Source organism: Mandrillus leucophaeus, unplaced genomic scaffold (assembly GCF_000951045.1).
Source record: "Mandrillus leucophaeus isolate KB7577 unplaced genomic scaffold, Mleu.le_1.0 Scaffold20, whole genome shotgun sequence".
In the NCBI taxonomy this organism is placed as follows: domain Eukaryota; kingdom Metazoa; phylum Chordata; class Mammalia; order Primates; family Cercopithecidae; genus Mandrillus; species Mandrillus leucophaeus.
The window spans coordinates 4157542-4177978 of NW_012102032.1; the positions used below are offsets into that span (position 1 = coordinate 4157542).

Sequence of the window (20437 nt, forward strand, 5' to 3'; positions counted from 1 at the left end):
GAGCGGGGCTGCTGAGGTGAAAGGAGGCGGCCTCACGGGGTGCGGGGGAGAGAGCAGGCCTCGGGGTGAACCCGGGGGCCCCCCAGCACACACACGCACACACACACACTCACACACACCCTTCCCTCCCGCCCTGAAGGGGAAGGGAGGAGGCCGGTCGCTGTCACCACCCCGCGGCCCAGAGAAAGGAGGGCGCCGGGCCGCTGGATAGCGCGGGCTGCTGGGCCACTGCGTGCCGGCCCGGTCCGGCACGGTGGGGTGAGGAGGTCGCCAGGTCCTGCTCTGAGTCCCCTCCCGCCACTTCATCCATCTTTCGCTTGTTCTCTTTTCACCTCCCTCTTCTTTTTGTGTGTGTGCGTGCCTGTGTTGACTTTCTGACCCCCTCTCGTGTCCCCGCGAATAGCGGGTATCCCTATGTTCCCCGCCACTCCCCCTCACCGCCACCACCCCTCTCGTGTTTACCCAGTTGGGGGGGGCGGATGTTGTGAGTGTGTATCCCCTCCCCAAACTTTTTCACTGGATTTACATTTTTTCTTTCCCAAGCCTCAGCCGAGCCTTGGCAGCTGACACCTTCTCCCTCTGTCCAGCTCTCCCGCCGTCCCATTGAGCCCGGGGAATCCCCCAGCCGGGCCGGCCCAGGGCGGGGGGAGCGGTGGGGGCCGGGACTCTTGGAGGCCCGACCTTCTCCCGAAGCGCTTTTCTTTCTCGGCCCACCTCGAACGTTTCCTCCAAGTGGAGAGAGCAAACAAAGTCCGCTTACAAAGCCCCCAGATGAGTCACTCTCTGGGATGTTGGTCTTCGCTTTTTTGCAAGAAACTTGAAAGTGACTGTAGCCGATCTGTTTTGGCAATTCTCTTGCCCGCCCACTTTAGATGGGGGACCCCTCTTTGGCAGATCTAGGCTGGAACTTATTTTTTTCCTACTCCTTTCTATTTGCAAACGAAGCATTTAGTGGGCAGTAGCGATGAGCTCACGAGGAAACTTCGGAACTGGAGGAGGTTAGGAAGCTCGTCACTTTTAAGTGCGTTCTTCCCGCCTCTCTGAGTTATTTTCCTTTGAATACTTGGTGAAATCCCAAACGCGTAGCTGGGGCGCTTGATACCTTTTGGAACTAACAGGAACGGATGCAGAATTTTCAAAAAATTATTCTCCCAGCCACTGGATTCATCCTAGTGGAGTTAATGTAGGGATTTGGATAACTCAGAAATTACCTATTGTGTAGACTGGCCTTTTGTTTTAAGACGTATTTTTTCACATGTGGGCAATTTGATCTTTAAGTAGTTACGAAAATATATTTGGGCTTCTTAAAATTGAAAATACCCAACATTATGGAATTCATGAACTTCCCCCTTTTCTCATTCTGGTCAGTGTTGTTTTATTGTACTTTGATGAGCTTGCTAATAATGTGATAAACCAACTTGAAAATGCATTGGAAAAGAAATGATATATAACTAGCATGCATCCAGGTTGGTGTAAAGGTGGCACATACTTTTCCCCAGAAAAAAGCTCAAATAGTCATTTTAAAATATGGGATTGATGGGCCACTGAAGTGTTTTTCTTATGTGATTAAAAACCATATTAAGCATGGTGTCTATACAGATTGAAAAAAAAAAAAAAAAAAGAGTTCTTCATGTAAAGGAAAAACCCATAACGCATCTTTGGAAAGCTGGTTGAAAAATCTTTTGAAATACTTTTTAAAAATTATTTTTTCCCCTGGATAAAACAAATGCCAAGCGTTTATTGATCAACTTTTTAATTGGATTTTATATTATTTAATTTTTTTCAGCTATTAAAATCTTTTTTTCCACCTGATGGAGAAGTGTGAAAACAAATATTTGATCCTGGGCTTGGCAATGTGTGCAGTGAAATTTGTTGGAAAACTTAAAATTTAGAGCCGAGAGCAGTTGAATGGGTAAAGAGAATATTTCAGTCTTTTCTATGGAAAGGTATGAATAGACTTAATCAGTACTGGTTTTAAGTAATTTTCACTGGGGATATGGAGTTAAGTTATCTTGTTTGTTTCCTGGAGCATCCTGTTGAATTTATATTTTAAAAGAATTTAATACCTGCTTGCTTTCCAGATAACTTGGTGGAAAGTGAAAGCTATAGCTATTAAAATGTTTGATGGATGATTCTTCTAACAGGACATTCAAGATATGACTCACCGATGTTAATTTGTTCAGTACAAAATCTTTTACCCTCTGGCACTGGAGATTTCATGGTGCCATATCCTACTACCCTGGGTGATGAAATAACATTTCTGTTTTGTTTCTTGCCAGCCCCAGGAAAAGGAAAGCTTGGGCAAGGTTAAAAAGCCTTGCAGTTGAAAGAGATGGGATATAAAATTAAAACTTTAGTTTGATAATGCTAGTCAAATAAAAGCCTACCCAGAAGTTATATTTTTAAAATAAATCACTTCACTGAAGGCTGGCTGTGGTTGTTATTTTACTCTGTCTCTCCCCCAGAGAACAAGTTGGGAAAACCCAGTTCCCCCTTAGAAGGCTTCATATAGAAGTGTGGGGATCCTAGGAATCCTCAGAGAGTGATTCCTGTAGTGGTTCTACAGCATTTCACCCAAGAAGCAGGGACCTGGTGTGACCCTCGTGTGAGAGTGAGCTTCAGCAATGCTGTAAAAATACTTTATGTTGCCACAGACATCTGAATTGGTAAAATGGCAGTAAGTGCTTTTAGTACTCCATCGTACTAATGGTTGTTTAGAGTTGAAAAATGCCTCTAAATGCTATAAGTCTGAACTTTGTCCAGAAGATCTGCATTCCCTATTATCTGATCTGTTAGCCTTTGAAATTGTATATCTTCAGCTATCTTCAGCTATTAACTATTTGTATACTGTATGGAAACTTGAGTATCCTACAGCCAGGTTGGAAAAGGGATTACAACTGGAGTCCAAATTCTGTAAGTTCCTACTGATGTCACCTGGGTTGATAGACCCTTGCATTTACAGGAGCTTCACAAATTAGATTAAAAGCGGACTGTAATTTGCTAGGAGCAGTAAGTCCAGAAAGAGACTCATAAGTAACCACATAATTTCTGAGAATGCTTCCAGGACTCAAAGGGTGATTACATCAAAATTATTAAATTGAAACTGAGCACTCTGGATACTACACCTCCTAATCATTTGGGGGAGACGAGTTCCAGGCTTAACTGTTATGCTGCCACCAAGTAAACATAGAGCAACGTGTGGTAGATGTTCTTACCCATCAGAGGAGGAGCTGTGAGTGAGTGTGTGCGTTTCTCCTTGTTTTTTCATCCTTAATCAAGTTAGCTGTGGGACTTGTGGTTATAGAGTAAGAAGGGTAAATAACTGTCTAAAGTGTCTAAGATGATGGGATGGGCCCCTAGTAGGACATTGTATGCTTAAAATATTTGAAACTCCTCTTGAGTGCATGCATCCTATTAGGATTACAAAACTCAAAGCATAGGGGCTTGGGCTCACTGTCAAGAGTTTCAAAAATAATGTTGGTAAAGAACAACATATTAGGAAGAACTATTTCAGGAATTTTTTCCATCATTTCCTAAATGTTTATCAGTATGGAGAATTTTGAAAGTATCAGAACCAAGAGAGGAACTACTCATAAATGCCAAGAACCTGATCCATGGTGAAATTTTGGTTTCAGTGCAGCCAAAAGAATTTACAGTGTGCAGCCTCCAGTTTTGGGAGTGGAGAAGCACATCATAACAGCAAATGTCTAATACTTTATTGAAACCTACAACTGCTGGAAGAAGATAAATATGAAAGGAATATAAGTGTTTATAGTTTGTTTTTCTCATTAGTCTGTCTTTGAGAGTTTGGGATTTGAACAGCTATTGTTGCTGAAAGATGCAGACTTCAGTATACAATTAAATAATCTGAGAAACAACTGACAGGTGTTTTGCTATGGGCTACCTTCACAGATGCCTTCCAGGTTGCTTAATAGCAGATTTTGTTTCAACTAAACCTTTTAGTAGTCAAGTGAAAACTTAAAGTTAACAACTAGCAAATGTGTTTAGAGAACTAGATTTCTTTCATCACTTAGCAACAGCCCCTTCCTCAATCTGAGTTTTCTGATAGACATGATGCTTTTCTTCTGGGTGATAGACAAATAGATGATTATGTTATTGTGTGTACGTGAGTGTGTATGTGTGTGTTGCTGCAGTAAGGTACTATTAAATACTTAAATCTGGAGTGTTTTTTTTTTTTTTAATATGTTATTTAAACTTGGTTTCAGCACTGACAGGCTAATGCAAACTGATTTCATCAGCTGGTCTGTCCCTTATGAACCAGGATAGTGTGTAGTTTAGTCAGCTGTTTAAAAGCAAGATCACTGTCAGCAACTTAGTTGCAAAAGTTTTGTGTCTGCACAGTGATTTTTCAATGCTTTGTATTGTGAGCTCTTAGAGTAACTAGGTGGTTGCTGGATTACCACTGCAGAGTAGCTGATAGGTTCTTTGACTGTTTCTTCTAGTCTCTGTTGTCTGGAGCATGTTGAATTTCGAAGGCCTTTGTGAGAGGCTGAGTTTCTGAAGTGTAAATGTTTGGTTTTAGGCCCATGAAGCTTCCCATCACCAACAGCAGGCAGCACAGAACAGTTTGCTGCCCCTCCTGAGCTCTGCTGTGGAGCCCCCTGATCAGAAACCCTTGCTTCCAATACCAATAACTCAGAAACCTCAGGGTGCACCAGAAACATTAAAGGATGCCATTGGGATTAAAAAAGAAAAACCCAAAACTTCATTTGTGTGCACTTACTGCAGTAAAGCTTTCAGGGACAGCTATCACCTGAGGCGCCACGAATCCTGCCACACAGGGATCAAGTTGGTGTCCCGGCCAAAGAAAACCCCCACCACGGTGGTTCCCCTTATTTCTACCATCGCTGGGGACAGCAGCCGAACTTCGTTGGTCTCGACCATTGCAGGCATCTTGTCAACAGTCACTACATCTTCCTCGGGCACCAACCCCAGTAGCAGTGCCAGCACCACAGCTATGCCGGTGACCCAATCTGTCAAGAAACCCAGTAAGCCTGTCAAGAAGAACCATGCTTGTGAGATGTGTGGGAAGGCCTTCCGAGATGTGTACCATCTCAATCGGCACAAGCTCTCCCATTCAGATGAGAAGCCCTTCGAGTGTCCTATTTGTAATCAGCGCTTCAAGAGGAAGGACCGGATGACTTACCATGTGCGGTCTCATGAAGGAGGCATCACCAAACCCTATACTTGCAGTGTTTGTGGGAAAGGCTTCTCAAGGTACTGCATTTTGCTTTGCTTTGCTTTGTTTCATTATGGTATCAGTGTACGTCAGTTTTGTCTCCATGTGATCTAGAATTTTTATGTGAGAACAGATGTGGACAGACCTGTGTTATTAGAGGAGATTGGTGATAGATAAAGAAGTATTAACACCTTCAGGTCTAACCCCAGTTTGGTGTGATTGACAAGTGGTGACATAGTGATTAACCTGTTTTTTTCACTTAACAAGTGCCTCGGTGGACTCAGGCTTTCATTTGGAACATGAATACTTACCACTGCAAAACCACCAGTTTTCAGTTCAGTTGAGGCACTAGACATGAGGGTCACTGTGCAAATTAAAGTAACATTTCTTGGAAGTTGGTATGACCTTGGATGCTCTTAATTAAACTTTTAGACTGTTTTTTCGTTTTTCTGAAAGCACCAACATTTCACTAATTTTCTTTTTTTAAAGTTTTTAGAGTTAGTATAGTGGTAGCTGTTTCTGGCAGGTGTTAAGAGTAAAACTTCAGGTATTTTGTGATTGTAAAGAATCAAGACAATATGATCTGATGTTGACTAGGAGAGAAAATTAACAAGTAGAGGCCTGAGACTTTGTTTATGGTAAGAGAGGGAAGGAGACTTGCACTGGGGGAGGGAGGTTGGTAATTCTGCTAGCTTTCTGTAAAATGCACCCCCTCCCAATCTGCCAAGCATGTAAGCATCACATAAATAGCATTTCTCTGTGTGTTCGATTATATCTTCTGTTGAAACTCTCTTTTTCACAGGCCTGACCACTTAAGCTGTCACGTAAAACATGTCCATTCAACAGAAAGACCCTTCAAATGCCAAGTAAGAGTTAAAATGACTTATCCTTAGTGTAGCACTTATCCAGAAGGTCTGAAGCAGTTGAATCTCACCAGTCTTGAATAGTCCTAAAATCACTGACCTGAGTAAATGTGGCCCATTTGACTTCTAGTTTTATAAAATATAACTGACAGCCTCTGTTTCTGTAAAGCAAGATCATTTAAAAATTTAAGTGTGTTGTTTTTGTTAAGCTATATTTCCCTTTCTTTGGGCAATAGTATTTTTTGTTAGGAAAAAAACGTTACGGTCTTGCAAAGGTGGTTGTGTATTTGAAATGAATAAAGGAATAAAGGGCTTTAATTTCTGGGTTGATTATTGAAGATGTTTTAACTGTAATAGGAGAAAATAATGAATTTTTCTCCCAAATGTTATCACTTACTGGATTTTTGTCTGTTATTACCAAATTGGAGCACTTTCTAGTTGTTTAAAAATCCATTCCAGTTAATGATTTTATTTGACATCAGTTATAATAATGAAAAGATTAAGAATTTTGCTAAATCAAATGACCGTTTTAGGCATTGGTAATTCTAGTTTGTTGCTGGAAGTCTTTTAGTGCACCTTTCAGTTAAGTTTGTTAATGACTGATTTTATTAAGTAAATGATTTGAATTCTAAGAAAGATCTAATTGGAGGAAGGAAGCTAGTGTCATTGAGTGAGTGCCTGCTATGTATACCAGGCTCTTCTTAATCCACTAGTAATTTTGTGAGAGGTGTTATTATCCCCATTTTACAGATGAAGAAACCTTCAGATAGGTTAACCAACTTGTTCAACATTATGCTGTTTAGTAAATTGTGGAGCTCAACTTAAACCCAGGTTTAACTTACCCTAAGGCTTACATTTTTTGTGCTACTTTGTGTTGATGTATTTTCTTCCTTTAAAATGGAAGAGTCTAAAATTTATCAAGTGTTTTATTATGATTATGATTCTAGGTAACATATGCAATTAAAATTAAACTAGTTGTCAGCTTGCATATGTGGATAGGGTAATGCATAGAATATAACGTACTTTAAAATGAGTAGAACAGGATAGTCTATATTTAAAAAAAGTTTTCCTCCCTCATGCAGACATGCACTGCTGCCTTTGCCACCAAAGACAGACTGCGGACACACATGGTGCGCCACGAAGGCAAGGTATCATGTAACATCTGTGGGAAGCTCCTGAGTGCAGCATACATCACCAGCCACTTAAAGACTCATGGGCAGAGCCAAAGTATCAACTGTAATACATGTAAACAAGGCATCAGTAAAAGTAGGTGGTGCTTCAGATTTTATTTCTTTTATATTTCAGATTGGTGAAATATGCATGTTTTCATAATGTATCAAAGGTATTAATATGTTTATATGTTTCCTCCTATTGCCAACATGTGCAAACAGGCAACAATGGACAGAATATATTTGTGTCAGAACTATGCTTTACTTTCATGTATGCAAACAGAATTGATAAGCTGCTAATAACCTTTAAGGTGAAAGCAGTGTTAGTAAGCGTACTTTTCAAACCCAAATCTGTAGAGAAATGAGATATCATATCCACTTGCAGGTTTAAATGTTTTGCTTGCCTTAAATTCAGAGTTGAAGATAGAGTACTTGCATTTACCCAGGATTTTTCTTTTAAGATTGCCCTAACCACTAGAAGAAGGCATTTTCCTAATCCTTTATTCTATTATATATGTATTTTATGCAGTAGAAACATCAAATTCTCAAAAAAATAGGTGGCCACAGGAGAATGGGGAAGAAAACTTAATGTGTATTATATCTATCCATTTTTGCTTCTTTGTAAGTATGTTGGGTTTGTTATCTAGTGTGTTGTACTATATAAGCATTCACTTCTTTTTTTTTTTATTTGAGATGGAATCTTCGCACTGTTGCCCAGGCTGGAGTGCAATGGCACGATCCCGACTCACTGCAACCTCTGCCTTCCAGGTTCAAGCGAGTCTCCTGCCTCAGCCTCCCAAGCAACTGGGATTACAGGCGCACACCGCCATTCCCAGCTACTTTTTTTGTGTTTTCATAGAGACATCATTTCACCGTGCTGCTCAGGCTAGTCTCGAACTCCTGAGGTCAGACAGTCCACCTGCCTTGGCCTCCCAAAGTGCTAGGATTACAGACGTGAGCCACCGCACCTGACCTATAAACATGCACTTTTAGTGTACATTGTTGTGGTCAAGTAAAAAATATTTTGTTGAATGTTGATTAGTCCTATATTAATATTATCAAACTTCCATTTTTAAAGACACTTGGTTTGGTTTTTTTTTTGACACTTGGTTTTTTTTTATAGCAAAGATTCCTTTTCTCTTTTATATTGTTTTTCGCTAATTCTCTAGACTTTTTAGTGCTTGTTTATTTCGACCAATGTAGACACAGCAATAGAAAAGATGCACTTACTAAGAGCTATCAGGTTAAATGGTTAAGATCACAGAAGCATGAGAAGTCAATTTTGAAAAAAAAAACGGCAACAGTTTTACAGGTAAATACAGTGTTTTTGGTTTGTCTTTGTAATAGCATGCATGAGTGAAGAGACCAGTAACCAAAAGCAGCAGCAGCAGCAGCAGCAGCAGCAACAACAACAGCAACAACAACAACATGTGACAAGCTGGCCAGGAAAGCAGGTAGAAACACTGAGACTGTGGGAAGAAGCTGTTAAAGCAAGGAAGAAAGGTAAGGCACAGCTTCCAGTGTTGAAAATATGGCTAGAGAAGTGTTTTCATTTAGTATGCCAAGTGATCAAAGTAGAGAAGCCACAGTTTTAGGAAATGTAGCTTAATGGAAACATGGAAATAGTGCATGCTGGGAAATATCTGGTAAAGTATAGTTATTGGCAGATAAGTTATTACTAGGAATTAAAAGTTCTCAGTACTTCTATCATGTTCTTTCTTTTGATTTACTTTTTGTTACAAACTTGGAGCCAAAATTGGTCCTTTGCTATGCCCAGAGTTGCATTTTTATTTTCAAGTTGATGTCAATCTCCATGCATTGTGGGGTTTTTTTTAACCTTTCTAAAATATTCCCACTTTTAGAGGTGGATATCCTTGTGTGTACATAAGTTCATTTTCTTACAACTGTGCTATTTTTGCTCTTTAGTGTTCTTTTTCATTGTATTATTTATTACATGTTTCAGATTCTATAGTGTTGATGTCTTTTCTCTTGGTCACACCCTTAAATCTCCTTCAGTCCATCACTATGGCTGGCCTTAACATACCTAGTCTTCTGCTGCTGAGGACTTTACTGTAATTGCTTAAAAAATTTTAAATGATTTGCTTTTCTCTCGTGTATATCTTCTAACAAATCAGTTGGAATATCAGTTTTCAATGTACTTTTCAACTTACTAGTACAGCTTTGGCTTCTGGACTATTGTGCAGCCATTTCAAATGAATCATTTTGTCAATGTACCATGAGCCAAAGGGCAGATTTGTAAATTCCTTCTTCCTCCTCCACCTCTGCAGTGTCTTACTATGTTAAATGTTAAGGAATCCTCTATCTGTGGGCTCCTCTGTATGTAATTCCTTTTCTGTGTAGTTTCTTCCATCTTTTGCTTCTTTGCTTCATGTAGCGTGGCCCTCAGAGTGATCCCTTCTGTTTTTTTTTTTTTTAGACAGTCTGTCGCTCTGTTGCCCAGGTTTGAGTGCAGTGGCGTGATCTCGGCTCACTGCAGCCTCCACCTCCTTTGTGCCTCAGCCTCCCGAGTAGCCAGGACGACAGGTGTGTGCCACCACACCTGGCTAATTTTTGTATTTTCACTAGAGACAGGGTTTTGCCATGTTGGCCAGGCTGCTCTTGAACTCCTGATCTCAAGTGATCCACCCATCTCAGACTCCCAAAGTTCTGGGATTACAGGCATGAGCCACAGCACCTGGCCAGAGTGATCTCTAAACCTCCTATACCTGGATAAAAATAAAAGGAATAGCATTCTTCTTTTTTTTTTTTTGAGATGGAGTTTCGCTCTTGTTGCCCAGGCTGGAGTGCAATGGCGTGATCTTGGCTCACTGCAACTTCTACCTCCTGGGTTCAAGCGATTCTCCTGCCTCAGCCTCCCGAGTAGCTGGGATTACAGGCATATGCCACCATGCCCAGCTAATTTTGTATTTTTAGTAGAGACAGGGTTTCTCCATGTTGGTCAGTCTGGTCTCAAATTCCCGACCACAGGTGATCCGCCCGTCTCGCCCTCCCGAAGTGCTGGGATTACAGGCATGAGCCACCAGGCTCAGTCAGCTTTCTTTTTCATACATTTACTGGCATTGGAAGAAAAGAGTACAGCAGTCCATATAGGCTTTCCACCATTCCTCAGGTGCTGCTTGTTCCTAGCTTCCATTTGAAGATTTGTCATTATTTTAATAAAATGTTTTGGCCAGGTGTGATGGCTCACACCTATAATTCCAGCACTTCAGGAAGCCAAGGTGGGAGGATCACTTGAGGCCAGGAGTTTGAGACCAGCCTGGGCAACATGGCAAGACCCCGTCTCTACAAAAACTCAAAAAAAAAAAAAAAAATTTAGCCGGACGTGACAGTGCGTGTCTATAGTCCCCGCTACTCAGGAAGCTAAGGTGAGAAGGTCGCTTGAACCCAGGAGTTTGAGGCTGCAGTGAGCTACAATTGCATCACTGCACTCCAGCCTGGACAACAGATTGAGACCCCCATCTCAAAAAAAAAAAAAAAACAACTTTTGTGTTAGAATGGGGAGAGGGGACTGGCAATGGGGAGGAAAAAGTGTAGTGCTATGGTAATTGTATAGTGCATTGAAAGTATATTATGAAGGGTATTTTAGTTAGATAAGGAGTAAAAATGTTTAAGTCATAGTAAAAGGTCACTTAGATTAAAAAGAAAACACGGAGGAGGAGGTAATGGGGTCAGCAAATAAGAAAGTAAAAATTCTTTGGTGAAAGCAGGCGGAGAATATCCTCAGCAATACTCCCAGCACCTTAAAGTGAATTGGTTTTCTCTCATTCTCTCTCTTGGTGTACTCCTCTATTTGGTATTGTATTTCAGTTTGCTTGCACAATAAGACTTGATTGTTTAGCTCATCTTCTGACTTCCATGAAACAAAATGTTATTGTAGTCCCATTCATAGCGTGAATCTCTCTGGAAAAGACCACTGATGTTAGAAACCTCTGTATTCATATTAGTAAATGTCACATTTTAGGGGAGAGGAGACTCCTGACCTGAAAACCTAAACTTGAATTTACAGCATCCCTTTAAATATTAGGCCTAAATAAGCTAACGTAAGTTTTCAAACCTGATTGATGATCATATCATCTGGGAAGCTTTTTAAAAATACACATTTCCCAGGTTGCATCTAAATTATCTAAATTTCACTATTGATTCTCCTGGAGTCCTTTTTTGTTTTTTGAAGTCCTCTAGATAGTTGATTTTGATAATCACCCAGGTTTGGGAATCCCTGATAGGGAGAATGGTGTATGCCAAAGTTACATTGTATTGCTCAAGTAAGGGCTGCTTAACTCAAGGGTCCCCCTGCGGTGATAAGATCTTTGTGGATCACATACAGATCTCTATCGTTAGTTCAAGTATGTTTCTCCATTTTGACAGCCAAGTCACAGCTAGCCTACCCATCATTTTACTGCTGTTTTCTGGTGCTGAATTTTGTTGAGGGGTGGGTTGGGGGTGTTACCTTGAAGGGAAGTATTTTTTAAGAAGTGTGTAGACTTGGCTCACACCTTAATCCCAGCACTTTGGGAGGCTGAGGTGGACAAATCGCTCGAGCCTAGGAGGAGACCAGCCTGGGCAACATGGTGAAACCCGATCTCTACAAAAAACACAAAAATTAGCTGGGCATGGTGGTACGCACCTGTAGTCTCAGCTACTTGGTAGACTAAAGTGGGAGGATTACTTGAGCCTTGAAGGTTTGTGGCTGCAGTAAGCCATGATCATGCTACTGCACTCCAGCGTGAGCAACAGAAGGAGACCCTGTCCCAGAAAAAAAAGTGTTCAGGTTTTGTTGGGTCAGAAGGACCAGGGACCCCTAACTCACTGCAGGGTCTCCTTGCCTAGCTAATTCTCTTTAGTATGTTTGGTGGTATGTGTAATATGTAGAGTTAAAGATACTAGGCATAAAATAGGTGATTGTATCAACATCAGAAACAGAAGAAGAAATGGGAGTGAGGAGAACATGAACTTATTGAGGAGTGTTTTTTTTCTTTCCTAATGTAGTTAAGAGACATAACCAGAAAGAATAAGATTATTTAACTGAAACATATTTCTAAAACTGAAACAAACAGATGATACTAAAATAGCTTGTTTATCGTTCCCCAGTTATGCATTTTTAAAACAGAATGTGACTTCATGTCTCAGGCTTTAACATACTTATTGAGTATGCACACCTCTCTGTGCTAGTTACAGTGTGCCTTATGAGAAGATTTTTCTGATTATCTGTTATTGTGTAACCATTGGCCCAGCTCTGTGTAAACAAGCTCTTTAGCCTGGCCTGCTGGAGGTTGGCTCTTCCCAGGAAAGTTTTTAGAACTCAGAGGAACTGCATGAAGTAGTAGTGAGAACACTTAGCCCTGCACTGCAGAAGTTAACTGATCCTCTCAGCATCATTGTGAGGTAGGTAAGTAAATCTGAACTTGAAACCTAAAGTGCAAGGCTAAACAAGTTGCTTAAGTCCTTACAGGAGGTATAGCATCAGAAGGTGATTCATACACTGGGATCCCTGGCCCCCAGGCTTGTGCTCAGAAAGACCCTCTGTTCTGTTGACCACTTGATAGAGAACTGGAATTTGATTAAATGTTTGACATTTTTAATGAAAAGAAATTGATTCAGAAACTGTTTGTGAATTTTGCTCACTGTTTTGAGGATCTAAAGACCCTTTTGTCTTCTTATTTTAGAAGCTGCTAACCTGTGCCAAACCTCGACGGCTGCTACGACACCTGTGACTCTCACTACTCCATTCAATATAACATCCTCTGTGTCGTCTGGAACTATGTCAAACCCAGTCACAGTGGCAGCTGCAATGAGCATGAGAAGTCCAGTAAATGTTTCAAGTGCAGTTAACATAACCAGCCCAATGAACATAGGGCATCCTGTAACTATAACCAGTCCATTATCCATGACCTCTCCTTTAACACTCACTACCCCAGTCAACCTCCCCACCCCCGTCACTGCCCCAGTGAATATAGCACACCCTGTCACCATCACATCTCCAATGAATCTGCCCACGCCTATGACATTAGCTGCCCCTCTGAATATAGCAATGAGACCTGTAGAGAGCATGCCTTTCTTGCCCCAAGCTTTGCCTACATCACCGCCTTGGTAAACAGTATTATAAAATCAAAATATGGGTTAAAGTAAATATTTACCAGCAACTTAACTTTTAGTTGATTAAAGCAAAAAGTAAACCATGAAATTGGGAGATTTTGTTATATTAGTTAATAAGAGTGTGGTAGCATTTTCCTCCAATTTGGCTGGGATTATTCAAAGTAGGGTGTGTATGTAACTTATCACTGGACCACTTTAGTTTAATCAGAAATTCCTTTTAGCTGACAACATTGCTGAAACAGGATAGTAGTTGGCAAGATGAAATGCCAGAATTAAAACCAATCATAAATAAGTAGAACCCACTTCAAAATAAAAAAAAAAAAACAGCATTACTATTTCTAATCCCAAGGAATCACTTTATTGTAAACACTAGCAGAACTCTTCTCCCTATACAAGGTGGATGGCTGATTTTAACCTGAAATTCTAAATCCACAGATTGAGAGCTAGTGTAGAATTGTCTGTGTTTATTGTTTTTATGAGTAAATACATGCATTGTCATAATAAAATGCATTTCAGAGAATATGCATTTTACCTTTGGGAATATGTTAATTTCAGGCAGCATTCCCTATGGGAAAGGTGATACCAGCTCTGATATGCAAAGCATATGATAATTTATCATTCTAACTTCAACATATAATAGGGATTGTGACCTGATATTTGGAGATGTAAATATTGCTCAGCATATTAATCCCGATGGAAAATAGCATTGTAGTTGACTTTTTAAAAAAAAAATTAAAAAAAATCTACAAATTGTGTTTTGCTAAGAAAAGCCTCAACTGACAGAGGAGAAGTCAAGTGTGTGGACAGGCAGCCTCCTAACAAACAGAGGCCAATGGGACTCCTGTTTAGGAGCCAAGGAGTACTTTGGAACAGTTCAAATATATTGCTTTAAATTGGAAGACGCTGGAGGCACTGGGATGTGATATGCCCCTCTCTCTCCCAATCAGAGCCTGTTGATGTTACAACAGGGACAGATGTGTTAGTTGCTCACTAGAGTTTATGTCTTATATTAAATTGTATACAGTTTTTATTCTAACCACTAACTAGGTAGTATATGCCCCTTCAGAACATGCAGAGTGTATCTTTTTTAAAATTTCTCCTTCCGTTTCTTAAGTATTGCTCAGATTTGTTCAACTTTGTAAATATGGACATCACTTTTTTTTTTTTCTTTGAGAAAACACTTGTATCAGCTTTGTGGTGGTTTCAGGGAGACAGCTGTCTGCACTCCCTGTAGAAACCCAGCAATGATTGTGCACGTTGAGACATGTGCTTTTTATTTCTTAGCAGGATATTTTATCTCTGTACATAAAGTAGAAACCAAAAGCTAGGGAAACAGATACTCTTTACACCATCATGCCACACATTGTTTTTAAAGCATTGTGTTAAAAAAAAAAAAGTTAAACCAAGACGCTGTGATTTTTTTTTTAAGTTGCAATATGTTTTTGGTTTTTTTCATTTTTTAATCATTGCAGTTAAGAGAAATGGAAATTAGTTGTGTTAATCTTGCAGAATGTTTGCAGGACTGACTATCAAACTGGATGATTTCCGTTTATACCCTACTGTGTCAGTTCAAGCATCAAAATACCTTGCATCTGAGGCAGACTTCCTACATCAGGGACAGGTATCTGTGTGTCATTATACAAAACAGTTCTAGGGGGTTGAACTACATAGTAAAAAAAATAAAATAAATAGTACTTAGTGTAAAATAATTTTATAAATGATCTTTTGTACTTTAGGACATTAAATTGTACAACTTTTGTATATATAAAAGCTTAGGAACTTTCTGTTTAGCAGGAAGGCAACACATTCCTACACTTTTAATGTATATGTTTGTTATAATGTCCATGTAAACATGCCCTATGTTTGTGCCTTTTAATTAGTTTGTCTCAATAAAATGTAGAGAAAAATATGTAGCTATGACTTTGTTACAACTGTTCTTATCCACAGTACAAAAATGGTTTGTTTTTAATATGTAGAGCATTATGTGTGGACTACTGGAAGGACTCGTGTAGGGAAAGCCCAAGAATGACCCTGCTGAGGCCTGAATCGGGAGGCACAGTGGCTACATTTGGAGGAAGTCCACATTTCCTGGCATGCAGACCCAAAATTGGGTTCTGGCTCTGCCTGCTGGGATCTGTTATCTCTGATGGGCTGGCAATCATAATCCACAATTCAGACAGCCCAGGCTTCCTCCACAGTGGTCCAGGGAGCAGTCCTCAGTGGGGGCAGGTGTGGGCCCTACCCCTAAGCTAGAATGTGGTTGTCAGAACCCTGAAAGTATTAGTTCTAAAAAAAAAAAAAAGATATATACTAGAAATAATTGTTTTATCAATTCATTGTATAATAAACAGGAGTGAGACTTCATTGTATGACTTCAGTTAAAATGCTATTTTGTATGCATTCTTTATTCACTTAAGAAGCTTGTCTGCAATAATAAAGCCACGTCATGTCTTCTTTTGGGAGGGAGAGAGTCGATGGCAGGAGGGGGTTGTGGGTGGGCCACTGAAAAGGGGGACCGAATAGGTTGTGTGGTGAAATTCTCCTGTGTCTTGGAACTGGAATTGAGTTTCGATGTTGATGAACTGATTCAACCAGGTGTTGAAGGCACGACGGCCACTGCTCTACGAAAAGGGAGAGTATGTTTTTCCCTTCTGGTTGTAACCTGGTTAAGAGCTTCCCCTTTATCAGATTGGCAGCTAAACAGTTGTATTAGATAATCCTTAAATTTGACATCCAGCCTGTTATGCTCTAGGTTTTGCTGCTTGGCCTGCATTTGCTTTTTATTGTGTATCCATTCCCCTCCTACGGTGTGCTCCTAAATGAAGGTTTCTATGTAAGCAGATGATGATTTTACCTGTCAATACCAGCACTGTATTACTAACATGCAAAATACTGCAGATTTATTTTGAAAATTAAAGTTAACCGGTCACAAATGTTATGATGGATTGCTTAATACCTCAGAAGCTTCATCAGTTTGCTCTGATAATAGAAAAATTTTTCAAGTACTATCTTTTCAGGTGTGCACATCTCAGTATTGGGTTGGAGAGAGGAAAGGTCCAGTATCAGGCTGGTTGAAGGGTGGAAGGGCACCAGACTGCCCTTGGTAGGTGCACCCTCCCAAGCAACTTGGGTAAGGCCCAGGAAGCCAGGACTGGAGGCAGTGGCCGCAGGTTGAGGTCCCTGTCCTACCCAAAAGAGAAGATGGGTTTAAAACAGTTCTTCTCATGCTCTAGGACCCAATTTCCTTAGTTGAAAGGGGTGTTAAGCTGAGTCCCTTGCCCATTTGTGTTCAACTAGATTTATTAGATGTCCACTGAGGACCAACAATGTGCCACACACTGTTAGGCACTAAGGGGCATGAAAAGTTGATTAAGACATGGTTGCTGCCTTCAATGAGGCTGTTAAGGGAGATATGATGAGTGATGGTATCACCAGAGAGCAAATCAGGATGAATGTGACACTTCATTCAATGAAAAAGTTTTGGATACCTACATCTGTTTTATATAGAATTGAGGCTTTCCAAACTTCCTGTGATAATTGCTTTAGTCCTTTAGTGACTCAGTGAACACAGCTGGAGGAAAGTGTTCTTCGTGCTGTTTTTGTCCTGGGAACAAGGGAAGTGTTAGTTCACCGAGTTGCTAGTTAATCATTCCAGTCCTGGCTGTTTAGGTGTCCCCACTCATCTCAAGGGGCCCTGTAGTTTGGTCCTCTCTGAACAGACCTGGGTTTAGGATGTAGAGGGGATAGTGGAGGTTTTCACTTCAGTGTACTCAAGGATCATTGGACAAAAAGTCCAATCTGTTCATGGGACAGTAATCAATTTTTCCTCCCTGCCCTAATAGTCTTGGCCATCAGTCTTGCACTTTTTCCACTTCCTCCTTAAAGAGTCTTGTATCCTGAAAGAAGGCCATTTGTCCCTGGTTTGGGTCTATAAATCTCCCCCACAGCTGGCCTGACATTAGCAGATTACTGGAAAATCTCCCCTTGTAAAAACAGGGGGCTAGGCAGGGTGCGGTGTCTCACTCTGTAATCCCAGCACTTTGGGAGGCCAAGGCAAGCAGATCACAAGGTCAGGAGATGGAGACTCTTCTGGCTAACACGGTGAAATGCTGTCTCTACTAAAAATACAAAAAATTAGCCGGGCATGGTGGTGGGTGCCTGTAGTCCCAGCTACTCGGGAGGCTGAGGCAGGAGAATGGCATGAACCCAGGAGGCGGAGGTTGCAGTGAGCCGAGACTGCGCCACTGCACTCCAGCCTGGGTGACAGAGCAAGACTCTGTCTCAAAAAAAAAAAAGGTGGGGACTGGCCAGTTAGTGTGTAAATGCTAGGGCAGAATACTGACTAAGTTTGTGCATTAGTCCAGATTCCAGCTTCTTTTGGTTGCCCACCTCTGAGCAATCTAAGGCCCATGTAGTTCCCAAAAAAGGAATGAAGGATCACGAGCTTTCCTTTGAATCTTTGCATGAGGTAGCCCTCTCCTTAGACCTACCCATTAGGGGTTGGCTAGTTAGCCTTCCTCTTCGCAAGATAGGCACTTGACCCAGATCTTGGCCCTGGACCATGAAGGTCAAGTACACATCACTTTACAAACCCACCCTGGATCACTTGAGGCAAGGATTTGAAGACCAGCCTGGCCAACATGGCAAAACCCCGTGTCTACTAAAAATACAAAAATTAGCTAGGTGTGGTGGTGCACGCCTGTAGTCCCAGCTACTCAGGAGGCTGAGACATAAGGATTGCTTGAACCTGGGAGGCAGAGGTTGCAGTGAGCTGAGATTATGCCACTGCACTGCAGCCTAGGCAACAGAGCAAGATGCTGTCTTAAAACAAACAAATGAACAAAAAAACCGCCCTGATAGTTTTTGTTGTTGTTGTTGTTTGTTTGTTTGTTTTTGAGATGGCGTTTTGCTCTGGTTGCCCAGGCTCGAGTGCAATGGTATGATCTCGGCTCACCGGAACCTCCGCCTCCCGGGTTCAAGTGATTCTCCTGTCTCAGGCTCCCAAGTAGTTGGGATTACAGGCATGCACCACCACACCCAGCTAATGTTGTATTTTTAGTAGAGACGGGGTTTCTTCATGTTGGTCAGGCTGGTCTTGAACTCCCGACCTCAGGTGATCCACCTGCCTTGGCCTCCCGAAGTGGTGGGATTACAGGCGTGAGCCACTGTGCCAGCCCTGCCCTGATAGTTTTTACCATGACATGATAAAAGAAGGAAGTTTCATACTTCAGATTCTCTATCACTACTGACTTGCATCATAATTTCAGAAGTCTTCTTCATCTCTAATTATCTTAAATTGACATCCCACCTCCCTCCCAACCCCTAAATATCTCTTTCAAAATTACATAAAATGAGAACTTAAAATCATGACTCCTTTGTAATGTATGTAACTGCTAACCATGTAGGAAGAACTCTGATTAATGGAGTTTCCTCAAAGTGAGGTCCACCTGCATCTGGCTGTGTCAGAAACTAAAGAAGCACATTTGAGGAAAATATTCTGTTCTGCCAATGAGCTATTCCTTTGTCATGACAGCTGAGAGAATGAGGAGATCAAGCGGAATGAAAGGGAGCGACATGCCCTTCCAATGACTGGTCCAGCAGCTCTCTCTTGCTCAGGCAAGGCTGGGATAGATGCACCAATTCTAGAGGCTGCCCATGGAGAAGAGAGCCATCCTCAAAGACTGGGATGAGAAGCCAGGTCTTTGCCAATCTTAGGGACAACTGGGGACTGCCAGAGGCTTATTGTCCCTACAGAGTCAGCCAGACAGATCTGTTTTGAAGGAGCTTGGGTCCCCAAGGCCCTTGCCTGTGAACCAAGGAATTCTTATATTTGTTAGTGGCAGGAAAAGAGCTAGAGAGAAATCAGTCTTGCATGTGTATGGAGGAAGAAAAAGGGGAGTCTTGGAGGTTAGGAAGAAGCTAAGCAAGGGAAAAGAGATATTTTGGAGGAAATGTCCTTGTGCTACCTGTGGTATCACTCCTACCCTGACCACCCTCTCCATGCACCTGCCCTGGACTAGACATGATTACTCAGGGAACTTGGAGACAGGCTGCTATTCCGAGCCAGCTGTGATGATTTTTGTTTCAGCCAATAGGCAGGAAAGAAGACATGCTTTTCTTCACCAGATAAAGGAGAAAAGGCCAGGTGTGGTGGTTCACACCTGTAATCCCAGCACTTTGGGAGCCCAGTGCAAGTGGATCACGAGGTCAGAAGTTTGAGACCAGCCTGGCCAACATAGTGAAACCCCATCTCTACTAAAAATACAAAAATTAGCCAGGCATGGTGGCGCGTGCCTGTAATCCCAGCTACTCGGGAGACTGAGGCAGGAGAATCACTTGAACCCGGGAGGCAGAGGCTGCAGTGAGCCTAAATCACACCATTGCACTTCAGCCTGGGCAACAGAGTGAGACTCCGTCTCAAAAAAAAGAAAATAAAAAAAAAAAGAAAAATCGGAAGCTGAAGAAACAGGCAAGATTCAAGTAATTAGGAGTGGGGACCTGTGAACCGCTTCTTGCTGGAAGAAGTGGGGTCCCACCCTTTCCTGAAATCCCAGAGCTCTGTCCCAAAAGAGTAGGTCCTGATTCCAGGGTGGCCCTGTCAACGTAAGGGAAGTTCTGTCACCTTGTCAACACCAGAGATTCTGTGGCTATCAGGCACCTCTGAGGGAGAATAATGGGGAGGAGGGAGTCTTTGGGAAGAGAGAGAGAGAAAGGAGACAGTCATTGCTTCTGCTGTTTTCTAGGCCTAGAATGCTCTCCCCATAACCAGCCCTCCAACATTCTTTCTCCACGGTGAACCCCTAGACATGCAGAAAGTGTAATTTAAATGTTGCTTCCTCTGAAACCTTTCCCTGCCTGAACTAATGTCAGGCAGTTAGTTTGTTCTTCCTTGGTATAACAGGAATAGGTGGGAGATATCAAAATAAAGGTGGAGGCAGTTTAGCATCCCCAGAAGGGAGGCTAGTTTCCAAATTGGATCGTAGCTTCCAAAAGTTTTGCTACATTCCTAAATCTCTGATTCCAAATTAGTGGGTTCATGGCAGCCTGTGATTGTTGCTGATTTTGCCCTGTATTGATGAATCCCAATGTCC

At 41.5% G+C, this 20437-nt stretch overlaps 1 protein-coding gene across 1 annotated transcript; it reads left to right on the plus strand.

Annotated features, from left to right (window-relative positions):
• Positions 1-2671: 2671 nt before the first annotated feature.
• On the plus strand, positions 2672-16284 carry VEZF1 (vascular endothelial zinc finger 1). The gene is made up of 6 exons (XM_011979261.1): positions 2672-2677; positions 4544-5238; positions 6003-6066; positions 7146-7329; positions 8580-8735; positions 12917-16284. The coding sequence occupies exons 1-6, from the start codon at positions 2672-2674 to the stop codon at positions 13342-13344; spliced, it is 1533 nt and encodes a 510-aa protein (XP_011834651.1). The 3' UTR covers positions 13345-16284.
• Positions 16285-20437: the final 4153 nt, after the last annotated feature.

Bases quoted from the DNA above. Each gene is read 5' to 3' on its own strand.
- VEZF1 (XM_011979261.1), top strand. The intron at 5,239-6,002 runs GTACTGCATTTT...TCTTTTTCACAG, and splicing joins TGTGGGAAAGGCTTCTCAAG to GCCTGACCACTTAAGCTGTC. The intron at 8,736-12,916 runs GTAAGGCACAGC...TTCTTATTTTAG, and splicing joins TGTTAAAGCAAGGAAGAAAG to AAGCTGCTAACCTGTGCCAA.